The following is a 21,060-nucleotide window of genomic DNA, read 5'->3' as shown; positions in this document are numbered from 1 at the left end:
CCTTACAGTTGAAATCTATTTATTTATATACAAGAAGGTACATTGGGTTGCGAGAGTACATAACATATATTAAGAGGTACATTGTAGCAAGATTTGAGATTAAAGGATTTAAGACTAACACGTTTAGAAACAGGGCGCCCCCGAAGGAGGCTATTATTTGTTATGTACCCCATACTCAACCAGTAAGTAGTGGAGCAAAACATAGATTACATGGTCATAAAGTCTTAATCAGGCCAATTCAACTCTATTTCTTTCTTTATTATGCACCCCATACCCATCCCGTGGGCGGTGGTGTAAAGGATTACAGAGGCACATAATCGGTTCAGGAACTGAACCCTCTAGTTCGTTTAGCTAAGCAAATAACAATTTGTGACACTAGTTACAAAATTATTAATATTATATATACATGTACACACTCTCATACATACATGTACATATATATATACGTATACATATATACATACACGTACATACATATCTAATCACCTACACAAATACACACATCAATAATCTTTGTGTCACAAGTGATCAACAAGAGGCTCACAACAGTCACTATACAAGGCACTTTACATCTATTGTGAGTCACACAGTTACTAGTCTTGCTGCACACCCACCCAACTGGACGGCAGCTTTACAGTCATGTGCTCCACACCCACCCAACTGGGCAGCAGCTTTACAGTCATGTGCATGCATTACCTACAGTAAGCAAATTTTGGATACTTCGCTAAGATTTCGAGCAGCACATCATTATGAATGAAGTACTTACACATTTCTTGGACACTATTGATGGTGTTATCTCTAAATTCCGCGATTTTTTCACATTCCATTATATAATGACGCAAAGTAAGCGAATAGTTCTGCTGATAGAGTTTACATTTGCCCGAAACGCTTTGCGTAATAGTGGCTTTAGGCATTGTATGTACTAGCTCTACCTATAAGTCAAACAATCCTTGTAAATATTTATTGTATGTATGTACCTTACCTAAATAAAATTGTATTGTATTGTATTGTATTTAGTCAAATCTACATCAGCAGATGTTACAAACTCCCAGAGGTACTTGTAGCCGAGCCTAAGCCTAGCAGTGGTAACATCTAGAAGTCTGCTAACATTATTGGATGACCCATAGACGTGCGGTTCTTCCTGCATGATAGAATGATGATAGATGGAGTAACTGGTGTGAATTTCACTTTGCTTCAAGTCTCCGAAATTTAGTTGATGTTCCTGGGATATTGCTGCCCTCAGGCTGCTCAAAGGCAGTCCAAGTTTGTAATCAATTCCCTCTTTACGAGCAAAAGTCTTGGGCAACTCATCAGTTCTCAGTGGCTATTTTTACAATATCATTTACAACTAACTTAAGTTAAATAACAACCAGTAAACAGACTGCTGTTTTCTAATTCTAGTTCAGGCACTTCCTGGGATAAAACGCGAACATTCCTTGAGGAACTGTGAGGTGCTTATCTGTTTTTCCTCGTAACGGTCCCAAAGCTTCCACAAATGTTCCTGTTTCTCTTTATTGCCCTTGCGGCGACTGGACTTTAGCTTTTGATCAGAAACCAGTTGGTATTGCAAGGTTACCAGGGACGCCTCACGGTACAGTAAGGGGATTAAAATATATAAAGCCTAGTTGTCCCTCACTGCCCTTTGATTCAGACGCTGGTGCCATCCTTCTACGTCATTATTGGTCCTCACCAGTCGTCTAAATGCACACCAGTTCCCCAATTCCCACACACTATTGCACAGCCACGTATTTTTTTATGTAATGAGTTAATTGTGTCGTTAAGGGTGGACTGCTAGCCGACTTTTCTAATTCAGCAAACGCCTTCCAATTATGTAGTACATACGTACCACATAAGTACGTGTGTGTTATACACGTACACACACACACACCTTGTCAAGCACAGGACGAAGCTTGAAAAAGTTTAATGGTATGCCAATAGGCTAGTCCCAGGACTAAGAGGCATGAGTTACGAGGACAGGCTGCGAGAAATGCACCTCATGACACTGGAAGACAGAAGAGTAAGGGGAGACATGATCACTACCTACAAAATTCTCAGAGCAATTGATAGGGTACATAAAGATAAACTGTTTAACACGGGTGGTAGGCGAACAAGGGGACACAGGTGAAAATTTAGTACCCAAATGAGCAACTGGTATGTTAGAAAGAACTTTTTCAGTGTCAGAGTAGTTGATAGAGTCCAGACAAGTAGGCCGAGGGAGGGGTAGACGTACCGTGCGCGCTCCGTTAAAATCGTGACATTAACAGGGATTCGTAGGACTACTGCCGTGGACTACTGATTACAGACATAACAAAGTGCATAGTGACCGCTGGAAAATTGAAAATAGTCATTAACAATAGAACTTTGTGTTAAATAGAGAATAAACGGGAGACCACGTGTGAGCCAGTGAACGAGGCTTTGTGTACATGCGTGTATTAGGATAAAAAAAACGAAACAAAAAAAAAATAGTGAACGGTGATTCGTGGAACAGTGATGTGGAACGGGTATCACAAAAACATATAAGTTGGAAGTGAATATTATAAATATAGAACACTAGAAATATAAAATAGTGGCAAGAGGCGGCATCAGTGGTTATAAATCGGGTAACTGGAAACTGGTGACATCAACCTGGGCCACAAGAGGTCACCTGTACTGACCGGGGGACCAGCCTCGCTACCTACGCTAAGTACCTGCCATAAAGTTTGAACAAAATAACACACATAATATTACAAATATACGGTATACATATAATATTATAAATATTAAACATATAAATATATATACATATATATTGTTACAAATATACAATATACATATAATATTATAAATATATAGATATATACAACAAAACAAGGCAATATGGGAGTAAATAAACAAATTTGTGGCCACTGTAACAACTTCTTAAAGACGAAGGTAACGGGAATTGAATGTTATATCTGTAAGACTAGATTCCATTCGGCTTGTACAGGAGTGAGTAACACTACGGCACTGAGAGATGGCCACTTGCTCTGGGTGTGTAAAAATGACCTGCCAGCTTGGAATATCCTAAAAAAACTTCTAGATAACATGACGCATGATCGGAAAACATCATTCATTGGAAGCCTAACAGCCATCCAGAAGGAGTGGGAAAGGAACAACAATTCTAATATACAAGGGGCGGAGGCTATAGTCAGGGATGAAACTGAGGCTGAAACTCAGGAAGTTGCAAACTCTGACTCAGTAGGCCTGGATGTAGATGACAGTAAACTAGAAAGTGTACCAGACAGCACTGACAGCTCGATAGGTACAGACACCACGACGGTTCTCGATAGAGCAATTCAGAACAGAAGGACAGACTTATGCAAATTTTATGCAAAGGGCATATGCAGACATAGATATGCTGGTAATAAGAAAGGATTAGAATGCAGTTACCAACATCCCAAAAAATGTTTAAATATGCTTAGGAAAGGTGAGTGTCGATTTGGATCAATATGTAGGTTTTTCCATCCTGACATGTGCCAAACCTCACTGGAGGACAGAAAATGCTATGACCTTAGCTGCCCACACTTTCACGTGAAAGGCACGGAACGCTACATAAAGAGTGGCAAGCAGGATAATGAATTTGGAGGAAACTCTATAAATTTTTTATACCAGACCGGCAGAGAATTCAAAAGGAGCAGCATGGAGAGTGTATGGAACTGGATGCCAGATCCACTGGCATTCCAGAATTACAGATACAATTACCCACTGAAAGGGAACTACAACTACGACAGAAAACTGCCCTACAACAATCAGTACTGGTCAGAACAAACTCATTATGTCCACGATTAATGGACGTGCCGAAAAAGTCTCCCATTCAAACTATCACTAATAGAGTAACCTCATTCATCTTTGCCAACATACAAGGACTGAAAACAAGAACAAACAACAAAGTACAGTTCATAAATGGCCTCCTCACGGAGTCTAATGCAGTATTTGGAGCTTTCACAGAAACCCATGCAGGGGAATTGTTGGACAGTGAGATCTGGATTCCAGGATATAACCTATACAGGTGTGATAGGAAAATTAGGTCACATGGAGGAGTGGGTCTGTATATTAGGGAAGACCTTGTATGCTCGGAGCTCCTAAACGTTACAAATGAGGTGGTAGAGGTACTGGGATTAAAAATAGAGAAAATAAATTTAGTGATTATACTAATATACAAACCGCCAGATGCAACGGCTGAGGAATTCACAGAACAGATAAGCAAAATAGAGAATAGCCTTGATAATTTGGAGAACCCGATACCTGATATTATTTTCCTAGGTGACTTCAACTTGCCTAGTCTCAGGTGGAAAATAGCAAACAATAATATTATACCAGGAAATCTATCAGGACCTAACCAACCACAGATTAGAGAACTACTTAGATTCTGTGACAAATTTTCACTCAATCAGCAGATATCGGAGCCAACGAGAAATGAAAATATTCTAGATCTGGTCTTTACGAACAATGAAGACATTATCAGAGACATTACGATATCAGATACCACATACTCAGATCACAAACTCATTGAAGTGCAAACGACCATCAATACTCAGAATAGACCTAAAACGTTGATAAAGCGAGAGGGGCTATTCAGTAAATTCAATTTTAATAATAAAAGGATAGACTGGGAGATAATAAACAGGGAACTTACAAACATTCCATGGGGAACTGTTCTAAATAATACAAGTCCTACAGAAGGAATAGAAAAACTTACTTCAGAAGCGTATCAAGTCTGTCTGAAACATGTTCCTTTGAGGAAAGCCAGAAAGAGATCTAACGTAGAAAGAGAACGCAGACGACACTATAAACGCAGGAAAAAAATAACGGAACTGCTTATGCAGACACGAATTTCCCGTCAAAGAAGGAATAATTTAAATAGGGAGATTGAAGAAATCGAGCGGAAATTGAAACACTCATATGAAACTGAAGAAAGGCAGTTAGAACAGAAAGCAATTCAGGAAATAAAGAAAAATCCAAAATATTTTTTCTCATATGCGAAATCAAAAGCAAAAACCACTGCCAGTATTAGACCTATTCGTACAAGTGAAGGTTCATACACGGAGGATGACAAAGAAATTAGAGAAATCCTAAAAAAGCAGTATGAGGACATGTTTAGCACTCCAATAAACAACATGAAGGTGGAAGATCCAGACAATTTCTTTATGAGGGATATTGAAACCCCTGTAAATATAACTGATATAAACACGAGCGCACTAAATTTTGAAAAAGAAATTGAAAACATGCCCATGCACTCGGCCCCAGGTCCAGACTCATGGAATTCAATATTTATAAAGAAATGCAAAGTGCCGGTAGCACAGGCACTCAGTATAGTGTGGAGGAAGAGCTTGGACACGGGGGAGATACCAGATGCACTTAAAGTAGCAGACATAGCCCCTCTACACAAGGGAGGGAGCAAAGCATTGGCAAAAAATTATAGACCAGTTGCACTAACATCGCACATCATAAAAGTATTTGAGAGAGTGATTAGGAGTCAGGTCACCAATTTCATGGAGACCAATGACCTTCATAACCCAGGCCAACATGGATTTCGAGCGGGAAGATCGTGCCTCTCACAGCTACTTGAGCACTACGACAAAGTCACTGAGGCATTAGAAGAGAAACAGAATGCTGATGTGATATACACGGACTTCGCAAAGGCCTTCGATAAATGTGACCATGGCGTGATAGCACACAAAATGAAGTCAATGGGAATAACCGGTAAAGTAGGACGCTGGATACTCAGTTTTCTGTCAAACAGGACTCAGCGAGTAACTGTCAACCATATAAAATCTAGTCCAAGTGCAGTGAAAAGCTCTGTACCTCAGGGTACAGTCCTTGCACCACTGCTTTTCCTTATTCTCATATCAGATATAGACAAAAATACAAGTCACAGCTTCGTATCATCCTTTGCAGATGACACAAAAATCAGTATGAAAATTACCTCGGCTGAGGACATTGAAAAACTTCAAGCTGATATTAATAAAGTTTTCGACTGGGCATCAGAAAATAACATGATGTTTAACAGTGATAAATTCCAGGTACTCAGGTACGGTAAAAATGAGGACCTTAAACATAATACAGAGTACAAAACACAATCAAATGTACCCATAGTAGGAAAACAGCATGTAAAGGATTTGGGAATAATAATGTCTGACGACCTAACGTTTAAGGAGCATAACCAAGCAAATATTGCGACAGCCAGAAAAATGATAGGATGGATTACGAGAACTTTCAAATCCAGGGATCCCATCACAATGGTTGTACTCTTCAAGGCACTTGTGTTGTCCCGTCTTGAGTACTGCTCAGTACTCACTTCCCCCTTCAAAGCAGGAGAGATTGCTGAAATAGAGGGAATACAGAGAACATATCCGGCACGCATAGACGCAATAAAGCACCTAAATTATTGGGATCGTCTCAAAGCCCTCCAAATGTACTCACTAGAAAGAAGACGAGAGAGATATCAAATAATATACACCTGGAAGATACTGGAGGGCCAAGTACCAAATCTACACAGTAAAATAACAACGTACTGGAGTGAACGACATGGAAGAAAATGTAGAATAGAACCAATGAAGAGCAGAGGTGCCATAGGCACAATCAGAGAACACTGTATAAACATCAGAGGTCCGCGGTTGTTCAACGTCCTCCCAGCAAGCATAAGAAATATTGCCGGAACAACCGTGGACATTTTCAAGAGGAAACTAGATTTATTCCTCCAAGGAGTGCCGGACCAACCGGGCTGTGGTGGGTATGTGGGCCTGCGGGCCGCTCCAAGCAACAGCCTGGTGGACCAAACTCTCACAAGTCGAGCCTGGCCTCGGGCCGGGCTTGGGGAGTAGACGAACTCCCAGAACCCCATCAACCAGGTATCAACCAGGTATAGATGGAATGCATTAGGCAGTGATATGGTGGAGGCTGACTCCATACACAGTTTCAAATGCAGATATGATAGAGCCCAGTAGGCTCAGGAATCTGTACATCAGTTGATTGCCAGTTGAGAGGTGGGACCAAAGAGCCAGAGCTCAACCCCCGCAACCACAACTAGGTGAGTATACACACACGTACACACACACACACACAGACACAAACATACACACACTAATGCCTCTATTCACCTTGCAGTAAATAGGAACCTGAAAGTCAGGAAGCTGCTAAAGGCTGCATCTTGGGGATGTGTGAGTGTGTTAGATAAAAATATATGTTGTTTAGATATGATGGAGGAAAAGAGGCCGAGAGTCGGTACATTAGACAACCGACGCTTAGAAAGGCGGGGTCCAAGAGCTAACAGCTAAATCTTGGAAATAATAAATTAAAATATTTAATACACCCACATACATGTTTCACATTATTTTGGCTGAGGGCACACTGAGAGCTGATGGCCCCGTCGACGGGGCAGGAAGTCGGTGGTTGATCAAAGGCCTCCCACATCCCCCACATACCTGAGGATTATTCCGGCTTAATTTTAAACGGAAGTAATGTCTTGGCATTTACGGCTTCAGCGGGTGGGTGGGTCCGTGGGTTTATTACACTATGAGTGAAAACAATCGCCTATTCTCTATTTTATATTGCCGCTTGTAGACCTAGAAGATGTTGCCTCTTGTGTGCGTTGCACAAGGGGATTAATATCTGGATTAATATCTTTCAATATTTCCAGTATTTTTTAAGGTAACGCTTAAATACCGAAGATACTGCTATTGGACACCGCTTAATTGACAATGTCTCAACAACGCAGGCTAAAGATGTGCGTGGCTCCTGCTATTGCAATGATGCTCATTTGTTTTTCAATGATGGGCCTTAGTTGCCCCTTCTCTAACTTACCGTTCTAAATACCCCTTCTCCATCTTCCGCAAACATTTCCCCTCATACATCTCCCCCCTGTCCCCCTTGTCCATCTTTGTCCCCCTGTCCATCTTTGTCCCCTGTCCCTCACTTTGTCCCCTTGCCCACATTTTCTGTCCTCTGTCCCAGATCCCTTTCCCCCTCTCTGTCCTCTGTCCCCCTGTCCCCCCTTTCCATCTCTCTGTCCCCCTGTCCCTCTCTATCCCATTGTCCCTCTCTCTGTCCCCCCTGTCTCTCTCTGTCCCCCTGTTCTTCTCTGTCCTCCTGTTCCTCTCTCTGTCCCCCTGTCCATCTCTCTGTCCCCTGTACCTCTCTGTCCCCCTGCCCACTCTTTCTGTCCGCTGTCCATCATCTGTCCCCCTCCCTTTCCTCCAGTCCCCCTATCCATCTCTGTCCCCTTGTCCCTGTCTCTCCTCTGTCCCCTCTCTCTTGGTCTCCTGCCTCTGTCCCCCGGTCCCCCTCTCTGACCCTGTCCCTCTGTCTCTGTCCCTCTGTTCCTGTCCCTCTGTCTCTGTCCATGTCCCCCTCTCTGTCCCTGTCTCCCTCCCTGTCCCACTGCTCCCCCTCTGTTCCCCCGTCCCTCCTCTGGCCCTGTCCGTCTGTCCCTGTCCCTCTGTCTCTGCCTCTCCTCGTTTCTGACATTCTCTGTGTCAGCCTATCTCTCTGTCTCTTTCCTCGCTCTATCTCTGTCATTCTCTCACTGACTTTGCATATCCTTATCTATACGTCTCTGTGTCTAACATTCTCTCCCTGACTCTGTCTATATCTATTTCTCTGTCTCGATCTTCATCTCTTTCTCTCTCTCTCTCTCTCTCTCTCTCTCTCTCTCTCTCTCTCTCTCTCTCTCTCTCTCTCTCTCTCTCTCTCTCTCTCTCTCTCTCTCTCTCTCTCTCTCTCTCTCTCTCTCTCTCTCTCTCTCTCTCTCCTCCCCCCTCCTCTCTCTCTCTCTCTCCCTCTCTCTCTCTCCTTACATACATACATACATACATACATACATACATACATACATACATACATACATACATACATACATACATACATACATACATACATACATACATACATACGTACATACATACATACATACATACATTTGTTTAACACATGTGGTACACGCACAAGGGGACACAGGTGGAAGCTGAGTACCCAAATGAGCCACAGAGAGATTATAGAAAGAACTTTTCTGTGTCAGAGTAGTTAATAAATGGAATGCTTTAGGCAGTAATGTGGTGGAGGCTGATTCCATACACAGTTTCAAGTGTATGGAAAGTGTTTGTATTCAAGTGTATGTATTCAAGTGGCGGGACCAAAGAGCCAAAGTTCAACCCTTGCAACCACAACTAGGTTAGTACATACATACATACATAAGATATAAAACAGTGGAGGATTCCCAGGTAGAACAATCAACCACAATGCCCATTACCCCTTTACCCTGTTGTCCTTAACTATACAACTATACAAGAGTCATTAACACGTGTAATGGCTGATCCCCCATCACGATAGCATAAAGACCAATTGCTTGACCCGCAGTCTGTCTTGCTCCTCAAATAATTTTCGGGTTAACATGAAAACGTCTCTCGAGTTTATCTTTCTAATGTTGTTTTCCCATCTTTCATTTTATCAGCTTAGTTCCTTTATTATGCCCCAATTACTCATCCCTTGAGCGGTAGTTAAACTGAACCCAAATTTAAAAACAGTTCCTTATGCTAAGCAAGCTACAGTCTTGATAAGTCAGATATATTGTTTGTTAACACATTTCTCAACAATGAACAGTCAGTTTTATCAAGCTAACATATCCTAACACAACGAGTGAGAGTATTAACTGGTCTAATTATTTTATTAGACCAGTATATATTATTAGATTATACTGGTATAATTATATATATATATATATAATATATATATATATATATATATATTAATATATAATATAATATATATATATATGTATATATATATACATATATATATATATATATATATATATATATATATATATATATATATATATATATATATATATATATATATATATATATATGTATGTATGTATGTATGAGTGTGTGTGTACATGTGTATACAACATTAATAATTTTGTAACTAGCGTCAAACATTGTTATTTGCTTAGCTAAACGAACTAGAGGGTTCAGGTCCTGAACCGATTATGTGCCTCTGTAATCCTTTAGACCACGGCCCACGGGATGGGTATGGGGTGCATAATAAAGAAAGCAATAGAAGAAATTGAAATTGCATAATACGGTTATTGACATTCAATAATAGTAAGATAAAGCAATGAGGACCAAATGGGAGACCAGTGATCAGTGTCTTGTATCCCCTGCAATACCTCAAATCCTACCTCACTGACAGGCTCCAGTATGTTTCTGTGAATAATTCAATTTCTCCCACCCTACCCATCAACATTGGTGTTCCTCAGGGCAGCATACTTGGCATACTTGGGTATCCTTTGGAGGTGCTTATCCAGTTCTCACTTGAACACTGTGAGGGGATTGCCAGTTATGCCATGCAGTTATGCAATGTATGAATCTATCTATAAGTCCACCAATCTTTGTAAAAATTTCTTATATGTATGTACCTTACCTAAATAAACATTTAATTATTTATTATTTATATTTAGGATTCATCAACTGCCAAAGATATTCACATGCCAGTATAATTCTGGCGAGAGAGAGGTTTGGGAAAAGCCGTTATACCAACTAGTCAGCAATAAGGGTGATATTTGTGGGGCACAGGCACGCTCGGCCTGGCCCATTAACCCCCAACTGACACTATAACCACAGAGAATACTGTATTTATTTATATACAAGAAATATATACATTGGGGTTAACAGAGAATATAGAAATGAAGTTGAATTTACATTCTAAAAGCGACTAGCACGCATAGCGTTTCGGGCAAGTCCTTAAACTAACAGAAAATTTTAGATAAATTAACAAAAAAAATTGACAAAAAATGTTTACAGGTACATTGAAGAAAATTTTGACACAAAAGCAGATTAGAATAATACACAATAAAGAAATAAGGATTACTAGGTACATGAGGACTGGCCATTGTACTATATAGACCTGAAAAAGTGTAACTTAGCGACAACAAGAAAATATTGAATCACAAGACCACCGACGACCATTCCCTTACCCTGCCATAAACACTGAAATTTGACACCCTACCTCTGGAGCCACCCTGACCACAGGTCCACCAACTACATTTCCCTCCCTCCAACTCTGCCTCCACTTACATTGTACACACACATATTGTACACCACGCAAGTGTGGACTAGTGTGTAAATCTTACTGATACCACACTTAACCTTTATTCTTTCTCAATGTGTTGTATAAAAGGATCTGATTATACCGTTTCATTTCTAACTCCTTTTATTGGAAGAATGCCACATATGATCGTACACACACACAAGGTCTGTATAGGGTATAGGCAAGGTCTGACAAGGTATACTAGGTGAGTACTAGTTGAGTACTTACACACAAGATATTCTAGGTGAGACTAGGTGAGTATACACACACAAGATAGGGGCATTTCTAGAGCATTTCCTTGCGAACAAATTGATACCAAAATTAATTAAGGTCAGCAGACCGAAAAAGAGTATAAACATTTCAGTATTGCGAGCGCACATGTCCACATTTCAATGCCCCCCTTCCCAGGGCTGGGGGTGCCGGAGTGCGCAATAAACAACACACATCCGGCGGCTGCTTGTCGAAGGCGGAAGTGGAGCCTATATAGGCCGTTTGTCATGATAATTAGTGATGGCTCTTATTTTGATTATGGGTCCGTAATAAAATGAAGTCTTTTTTCTTAATTTATATTACCATGCTGGTAGAATACACTTCTTGATGATGAATATGGAGTACACATGAAATACCACACATATAGGATGAGTATGGATTACACAAGAAACTATTTATTTATTTATTTATATATATTCAATAAGTTACATTGGGTTTATGAAAGTACATAACATGATGTGTTTACAATCTTTTAAAGCCACTAGTTTGCTTTACAAGGCAAACCAGTGGCTTTATAAACTAGTGGTGGATAAGATCGGAAACCTGTGTCACCATATGGGACTGGTGGTTAATGAAGACAAAACTAAGTTTGAATGTAGAAGTCGGAGGCCCATTATATTGAAAATAAACGGTAAAAATATAGAGTGTGTTAATATATATAAATATTTAGGCATATATGTTGGATATACCCATGAGAGTTTGGAAGCTGAGATGAACAGACTGTTGGGTCAATGTCGAAAGATATTACAACCTCTGAAGGCCTTGGCATGCTGTGGAAAAGGAGTGGGAGTCCCTGTGCTACGAATGATATACTTGAGTACTGTAAGATCTCTTATTGATTATGCTGCACCTGTTATTTCTTGTTTTAGTAAAGGTAGGATGGGCAAGTTGGAGAAGGTACAAAATGAAGCCATGAGAATTATCTTAGGATGGTCAAGAAATGCTATGATTGAGAAAATGAGGATGGAGTTGAATCTGCAGAGTATTGGGGATAGAATTGCAGAGATAAATGTAGCTTCTGCCATTAGATTAATGAGAGGTGGGGGAGCTAATGAATTGGTCCTCTCAGTTCAAAAGGTGGGAAGTACTGAACAATGTATGATGAAGAAAAGAGCATATATGAATACCTTATGTTCTAATGTTATTAAGTATGATGTTATTACAGAGTGTATTGCTGTGCCCAAGAGAAAATTCACACCACCATGGGAGGATTGTAATGTAGATGTAGTAATTACTCCCTTGCAAAAGAAAAAAAGTATGTATGAAATAGGAGAGCTGAGGGCAACATATGATTGTATAATTAGAAAATTGCCTACAGAAAACACTCTACTACATGTATATTGTGATGGGTCAGTAGCTAGGGATGGGAAGGCAGGATGTATATTGTGATGGGTCAGTAGCTAGGGATGGGAAGGCAGGATGTATATTGTGATGGGTCAGTAGCTAGGGATGGGAAGGCAGGATGTATATGTTCTTAACATTCTGAAACCTATATTGTTTGCTGATGATACTACACTCATCTACTCCAACCCCAACCCACATACACTAAATACTGTAATGTTGTTAATAATGAACTAAAAAAAGTCCACTTATGGATGTCAACCAACAAACTAACACTTAACATAGAAAAGACCTACTACATCTTATTTGGAAGCAAATCTACAAATGCAATTCAGCTTCAGATGACAATGTAAACATTAGCAATAACAATGATGGAAAGTTTCTTGGTCTATTCTTAGACAAGAGACTCAACTTCAGTACCCACATACAACACATAACTAAGAAAGTCTCTAAAACAGTTGGTATACTCTCCAAAATCAGATATTATGTACCTAACCCTGCTCTCATCTCTCTATGTTATACACTAATCTATCCCTATCTCAACTATGGTATCTGTGCATGGGGTTCAACCACTGCAAACCACCTCAAGTCCATCATCACCCAGCAAAAATCTGCTATCAGAATAATATCAAATTCTGCTTTCAGACAACACTCAGCCCCCTTGTTTAACTCCCTAAACATGCTAAACATAATCTCACTCCATAAATTCTCTTGTGTCAACTACATTTACAAAACCCTGTTCTTAAATGCAAATCCTGCTCTGAAACTCTTCCTGGACAGATGTAATAGGACCCATTATCACCACACCAGAAATAAATATCTCTTTGATATCCCCAGAGTTAAACTTGTATAAATAAATAAATAAATAAATAAATATGTTTATTCAGGTAAGGTACATACATACAAGTAATGTTACATTAATGGATCGATATATAGAGCTAGTACATACAATGCCTAAAGCCACTATTACGCAACGCGTTTCGGGCAGGAAAAACATTAATATCTAGAACTTAATACTAATTGAGCATAAAGAATAAAATGTGTTGAGAACAAATACAAATAAAGATAAAAAAAGGGGGAACATGACTGAAAAAGCAGCACAAATACAATAGGTTAACAGTGTTGATTAAAAAAAAAAAAAAAAAATAACAGACATGGGTTGACAATAGAGGGGTAAGGTAGGTTAGTGAATTTATTAGGTAGTGTTTAGTTTTTAACTTAAACTGGTTGAGAGAGGTACAGTCTTTAACATGGTTGGGAAGATCATTCCACATTCTGGGTCCCTTGATTTGTAGAGCATTTCTAGTTTGATTAAGTCGTACTCTTGGAATATCAAAACTGTATTTATTTCTGGTGTGGTGCTCATGGGTTCTGTTACAACCTTCAATGAAGCTTTTGAGCTTATATGTATGTATTTGTAATGTATGTATGTAAACAATGTATTTATTATCATTTATCAATTCTGATAGAAATTACCTACTTAAAATTATCTGTTAGATTAAGGACCTGCCTGAAACGCTGCGCGTACTAGTGGCTTTACAAGATTGTAAATACTGTACTATTCAATGTATTCTCACAACCCCAATGTACCTACTTGTATATATATAAATAAAATAAAATAAAATATTGTGATGGGTCAGTAGCTAGGGATGGGAAGGCAGGATGCAGTATGCCAAACTGAATTCGTGCGCCCCTTGAGGGACTTGAAGTAGAGGGATAGGGATCACAGGATAAGTATGGGTTGCACAAACTACTGGTAACAGGATGAGTATGGGTTGCACAATTAATTACTACAAAGTGGTTGAGTATGGGGTGCACGTAAATGAAGACTCCCAAGAAGCAAATCAGAGATCAGCCCAAGCTTCATCTTGAGGCAAAGCTCAATGCCTTAAGCCATATTGATGCTCTGTCCACAGAGCATTCTCTCTCTCAAATCATAATAGTACACTAATGGTTCCCTACACCACCCCTCAGGTGCAGCTGCAGCAGGCTTGGGTGACATGATGACTATGGGGTGCACAATAAACTAACACTCACAGAATGAGTATGGGCTGCACAATAAGCTACCTCTCACAAGATTAGTAATAAAGAAACATTAATTTTTTGGGTAGGGTGACTGAAACTCATCCTGGGGTAAAAATGTTTATTTAAATTTATTATAGTTAAATGAATTTAGTAAATTATTCCATATATTGTATTATAAGTGAATTGACACTAAACTATAAATGATACTAATAAGGTTTTAAAAATGAAAAACAGTAAAAATCCTTCATGTAAGATATGGAAGTTGAAAAGTAAATTAACTGTAAACTAAATTATAAACTGTAGACATAATATAAAGTATTATAAGTAAAATACCTATAAACTACCAAATAATGTGTAAGGAACCATTTCTATTGTTTGTCCTTTTTTACCTGTTTCCTCAGGTATTTTAAAATTCCCATTCCGTTGTTACTACACTGTTTTCCTGGTGTAGTTCCCTGTGGTTCAAATTTTACTACTTGTACTTCTTGCTGTTTCTGAAGGATTGCTAATGGTAGCCCTTGTTGCACCGGCGGAACTTTTTGTAAATGTTCCACCTGCGGAACTTTTTGTAATTGTTGAATTTCTTGCACCTGCGGTACCTTTTGGACTTTATGCACCTGCTGCACTTGTAGCTCGTCAGGATTTTTTTCCAGGGCATTATCGCTATCACCTTCTGATCCTAATGTAAGTTTATCTGCATCAAGCTTCCTTGTGCGTGCTGGAATAAAAAATAAAAATAAAAAATAAAAAATTTTGAAATGGAAGATCCTGTGTAACAAATTTAATCAGTTACTATGATCGAGCCGCAGAAATTTTACAGGAAAGATATGGTTGGGTTGACTGCATCTATCTGGACCTAAAAGAGGCATTCAATAGAATTCCACATAAGAGTTTGTTCTGGAAACTGGAACATATTGGAGGGGTGACAGGTAAGCTTCTAACATGGATTAAAAAATTTCAAACTGATAGAAAAATGAGGGCAGTAATCAGAGGCAATGTATTGGACTGGAGAAATGTCACGAGTGGAGTACCACAGGGTTTAGTTCTGGCATTCATGGATAAATAATAAATAAATTGTTCATGATTTTTTTAGACAAAAGCTAGAATATGCAGCAGTTGTATGGTGCCCATATCTTAAGAAGTACATGTACAAACTTGAAATGATACAAAGACGTCATGGGTGTCATAGGGGCACCAGCACACTGGTTTGCTAAAGGGCCCTTAATGCTGTCGAGACCTTATGGGCCCTTGGACCCATTACGTTAAGACATAGTGCTGTATTGGGCCACACACTTTTTGCCATATACATCAACGACAGAGATGATTGAATTGAAATTATATATATATATATATATATATATATATATATATATATATATATATATATATATATATATATATATATATATATATATATATACATATATATATATATATATATACATATATATATATATATATATATATATATAATATATATATATATATATATAATATGTCGTACCTAATAGCCAGAACGCACTTCTCAGCCAACTATGCATGGCCCAATTTGCATAATAAGCCAAGTTTTCATGAATTAATGTTTTTTCGACTACCTAACCTACCTAACCTAACCTAACCTAACTTTTTCTGCTACCTAACCTAACCTAACCGATAGAGATAGGTTAGGTTAGGTTAGGTAGGGTTGGTTAGGTTCGGTCATATATCTACGTTAATTTTAACTCCAATAAAAAAAATTGACCTCATACGTAATGAATTGGGTAGCTTTATCATTTCATAGGAAAAAAATTAGAAAAAATATATTAATTCAGGAAAACTTGGCTTATTAGGCAAATCGGGCCTTGAATAGTAGGCTGAGAAGTGCGTTCTGGCTATTAGGTACGACATATATATATATATACATATGTATATATATATATATACATATGTATATATATATATATATATGAGAGAAAATAATAGGTGGTGATATATTTATATATTATGTGAACTACTTACACAAAAAGAAGTTAGTGGTGAAGATCTTCTTGTCCTCTTCTTGTCGTGCTGGTCCTTTCTTGTAATAGATAACGATTGATTCATACCCACAGCCACGCAGATATGTTAGCTGAAAAGCAAATAATATTTAAACAATAACACTATCTGGGAAAATGCAACAAAATAAATGTTTGAAGCATAGCTGGGCATGTGCAATAGAACCCATAATAGAATCACAATACCAGAAATAAATATCTTTGATATCCCCAGAGTCAAAGTTATTCTGTGTAAATACTCTATGCAAATAAAGGGACCTTGTCTATGGAACTAACTTGCTAACAAATTTAAAAACTGTCCAACTTCTGCCATTTTAAAAAATAAAACCAAAAAGTACCTAAATTTTTTCTTGATAGTTTCCTAACTAGTGTATTAAACTCGCACTGTATCTTATGAAATCCAATGCCAGAATATATGTGCCTAAACCATACAACTTTTCCATTGTAATCATTGCTATCACCTTATATCATGATTGTTATATTGAATGCATATCTTACTATATTATACCTTGAAATATTCCTCAAATTATGCTACAATTTATATGTTGATAACCCTCAAATTTTACTTTAATGTACATAGTAATCTTTGTGATACTTTCTTACAATGTACCAGCCAATTTTTTCCATTTAAGCTTTAAATTGCCTATTTAAAATTATCTGTTAGATTAAGGACCTGCCCAAAACACTATGTGTGCTAGTGGCTTTACAAGAATGTAAAAACATCAATTCTATGTACTCTCATAATCCCAGTGTGCTATCTTGTATATAAATAAATAAACAAATAGTATGTAAGTACTGTACAGCATTATTCATGTTGATTCTATACCTTATCAAGCAAGTTCAGCATAAGAAGAATACAAATGAATACAACAGATGTAGACAAACTTCAATACCTGATTTTCAATCCTTCGTAGAACCCGGCTTGCTGTATTTCGTTCTAAAGCCTTCTTGCCTTTAAGTAGAAAACGGGCTTCCTCTTCTTTCTTCATTAATTCTCTACTGTTTCGGAAGTCACACTGGCAGAACTTGCAAACATTGCTTCGGACATGCACACATTGTTTGCAGTTTGTGCATCTCCTCAAGAATTTTCCCTGAAGACCTGAAGGAAATAGTTTCTAATAAAATACTTATATTCAAATGACCTATGCTGCAAAAATTATAAGTTAAATTGTTGTTAAAATGTACTACAGTAATTAAATATATTATTTAAATTATGAAATAATCTACATTAACACTAGTGAGAGCAATGTTAAAAATTTTAGGACTGCATCTGGAAATAACTTTAATTTTGGATGTGATTAACCATGCTGTAACTCGTATAACAAAACTGAGAGGAGTTGAATCCAACAGCCTGATTGACCAGGCTGTTAATTTCAAGCGAATACTATATTATTGGAAGAAAAAAAAATTATATATATATATATATATATATATATATATATATATATATATATATATGTCGTACCTAATAGCCAGAACGCACTTCTCAGCCTACTATGCAAGGCCCGATTTGCCTAATAAGCCAAGTTTTTATGAATTAATTGTTTTTCGACTACCTAACCTACCTAAGCTAACCTAACCTAACTTTTTCGGCTACCTAACCTAACCTAACCTATAAATATAGGTTAGGTTAGGTTAGGTAGGGTTGGTTAGGTTCGGCCATATATCTACGTTAATTTTAACTCCAATAAAAAAAATTGACCTCATACATAATGAAATGGGTAGCTTTATCATTTCATCAGAAAACAAATTAGAGAAAATATACTGTCAGGAAAACTTGGCTTATTATGCAAATCGGGCCTTGCATAGTAAGCCGAGTACGACGTTCTGGCTACTAGGTACAACATATATATATATATATATATACATACATACATACATACATACATACATACATACATACATACATACTACATACATACATACATATATATATATATATATATATATATGACAGTGTCAGATTCAGTTTACTACAGTTTAGTAATTCCTTACCATTTGATGTACTAGGTAGATCCATGTTTGGTGAAGTTTTATAGCTGGAGCTGGAAGATCCTGTCGAGATGACTTCTTCAAAGAGAATAGCTTCAACACACATTGTGTCTTGAGTCTACCAGTACTTGGCCTACAGTTACCAGATCTGATTTACAGAAACTAGTGAACTATGGAGATAAGATTGTTAATAATATACTTTTTTTGAGATTCATATGACTTGCAGCTTAAAAACCAACCTTATTTTAAAATAGTACACTAAAGTACATAGCAAATTGCGAAATTCGTAGTTTTTTAACTACTTTAAAGCTAAATTCTCAAGCTTTGAAAATAAGCACAATTTGCTATTTTAAGCGGAATCTGGCAACTCTGATTTAGCATGTAAACATTGACTTGCATTCACAATGTAGTTATTTATTTTTCAACAATTTAAAACGAGTTATGAAAATACACACATTGGTACATTATTGCAAAGGCACTATACTAATATATATATATATAAATTGTTGCAAGTCGAGCAACAAATATTTTACATTGAACAACAAATGAGATTGGAAAAGCAGTATTGCCAAAATAGACCCCAGACACACCCTGTGGGTAGTAATGGACCCCCATACCGACCCTATGAGGGGTAGTGGACCCCATAATAACACTATGGGCGATAGTGGACACTATACAAACACTATGGGCGGTAGTTGACTTCATAGAGACCCTGTGGGCGGTAAGGGACCCCCTATCGACCCTGTGGGCGGCAGTGGACCCCCTATCGATCCTGTGGGCGGCAGTGGACCCCCTACCGACCCTGTGGGCGGCAGTGGACCCCTACCGAACGTGTGGGCAGCAGTGGACCCCCTACCGACCCTGTGGGCGGCAGTGGACCCCCTATCGATCCTGTGGGCGGTAGTGGACCCCCCCCATATCGACCCTGTGGGCGGCAGTGGACCCCCTATCGATCCAGTGGGCGGTAGTGGACCCCATACCGACCCTGTGGGTGGCGGTGGACTCCATACCGACTCTGTGGGCGGCAGTGAACCTATATACTAATCCTGTGGGCGATACTGTACCCTATAGTCATCCTGTGGGGGCAATGGATGCCATACATATCCAGTGGGTGTTATTGTACCCCATACTTATTCTGTGGGTGGTTGGAGCCCCATACCCATCCTGTGGGTTATAGTGGACCCCATACTCATCCTGTGGGTGGTATTGGACCCCATACCTATCCTGTGGGTGGTTGTGAGCCCATACCCATCCTGTCGGTGGTAGTGGACGCAATACACATCCAGTGGATGGTATTGGATCCCATACCCTTCCTGTGGGTGGAAGTGATCCCCATACCATTCCTGTGGGTGGATGTGACCCCCATACTCATCCTGCGGGTGTTATTGGACCCCTTACCCACCTAACAGGTGGTAGTGGACCCTAATCCTATAGTTTCCAATAATCCACACCATACCATCCTGTTTGCAGTAGTTTACCCTATATACATTCCAACATAACATCGTTTTCTGTTAGCGTTCCTACAAAACATTCTTTAAAGATTTCTAAAGCACAAACTATAGTATATAATATTGATTGGTGAAGCACTTATTCTATGTAATAATTTATTGTGCTTATTATAATTTACTAAGAACAACTAATATTTCTCAAAACAAAACTACGAGCCTTCAATAGGATGTAGCTGATCTGTAATATTATAAGAGCATGGACAATAGTAGGTGAATTTCACAACCCATGTGGGACCTGAAAACTACAATTTTCGTTATAATTGAACCAATCACGACTATTCAGCTATCTACGTTGATGGACGAGTACTGTGAGACGTAAATTGGTACGTGAGGAAGAGTTTGAGCCTTGGTAAAAAAGTTAACTGGGAATATATCACATATGTACTAAATCACATTCCACATATTGACTTTAAGCACTAGTCATATATGTACTGTCTTGTGTGAGAACGGGTTGCTGAATCTTTTTCCACATTCTGGACACTCGTGAGGCTTGTCACCTGAATGCACTAACATGTGAGTCTTCATATTTCCACGTTCACTGAATCTCTTCCCACACTTTGGACACTCATGAGGTTTGTCACCTGAATGCACTAACATGTGACGCTTCACACTTTCTGGACGAGTGAATACCTTCAGACACTGTGGACACTGGTGAGTCTTCATCTTCTTTATGACAGGTGCAGTTTGTGTGAAGGTTTTCTCCCCCGGATGTTGGGAGAAGCGTCAAGGCTTGAGTGTTGTTTCTTAGAGTTAGACTTGATGTGAGCACTTGGCGGTCAGTGGTG

General features: G+C 38.6%; 1 protein-coding gene across 1 annotated transcript; it reads right to left on the bottom strand.

The window, feature by feature from the left end:
- Positions 1 to 14,846: 14,846 nt before the first annotated feature.
- Positions 14,847 to 18,919, bottom strand: LOC123768367 (uncharacterized). Its single transcript, XM_069336067.1, has 4 exons — positions 18,771 to 18,919; positions 17,669 to 17,874; positions 16,741 to 16,849; positions 14,847 to 15,460 (listed from the first exon to the last, which is right to left on the bottom strand). The coding sequence occupies exons 1-4, from the start codon at positions 18,871 to 18,873 to the stop codon at positions 15,111 to 15,113; spliced, it is 768 nt and encodes a 255-aa protein (XP_069192168.1). The 5' UTR covers positions 18,874 to 18,919; the 3' UTR covers positions 14,847 to 15,110.
- Positions 18,920 to 21,060: the final 2,141 nt, after the last annotated feature.

The sequence above is a fragment of the Procambarus clarkii genome, chromosome 35 (genome assembly GCF_040958095.1).
Source record: "Procambarus clarkii isolate CNS0578487 chromosome 35, FALCON_Pclarkii_2.0, whole genome shotgun sequence".
NCBI lineage: Eukaryota > Metazoa > Arthropoda > Malacostraca > Decapoda > Cambaridae > Procambarus > Procambarus clarkii.
This window is presented reverse-complemented; position numbering and strand designations above follow the sequence as displayed.

Bases quoted from the DNA above. Each gene is read 5' to 3' on its own strand.
- LOC123768367 (XM_069336067.1), bottom strand. From the start codon at position 18,873: ATGTGTGTTGAAGCTATTCTCTTTGAAGAAGTCATCTCGACAGGATCT. The intron at 16,850-17,668 runs GTATTGAAGTTT...TTTGCTTTTCAG, and splicing joins TACGAAGGATTGAAAATCAG to CTAACATATCTGCGTGGCTG. The intron at 15,461-16,740 runs GTAAGTAGTTCA...TTTTTATTCCAG, and splicing joins CACCACTAACTTCTTTTTGT to CACGCACAAGGAAGCTTGAT.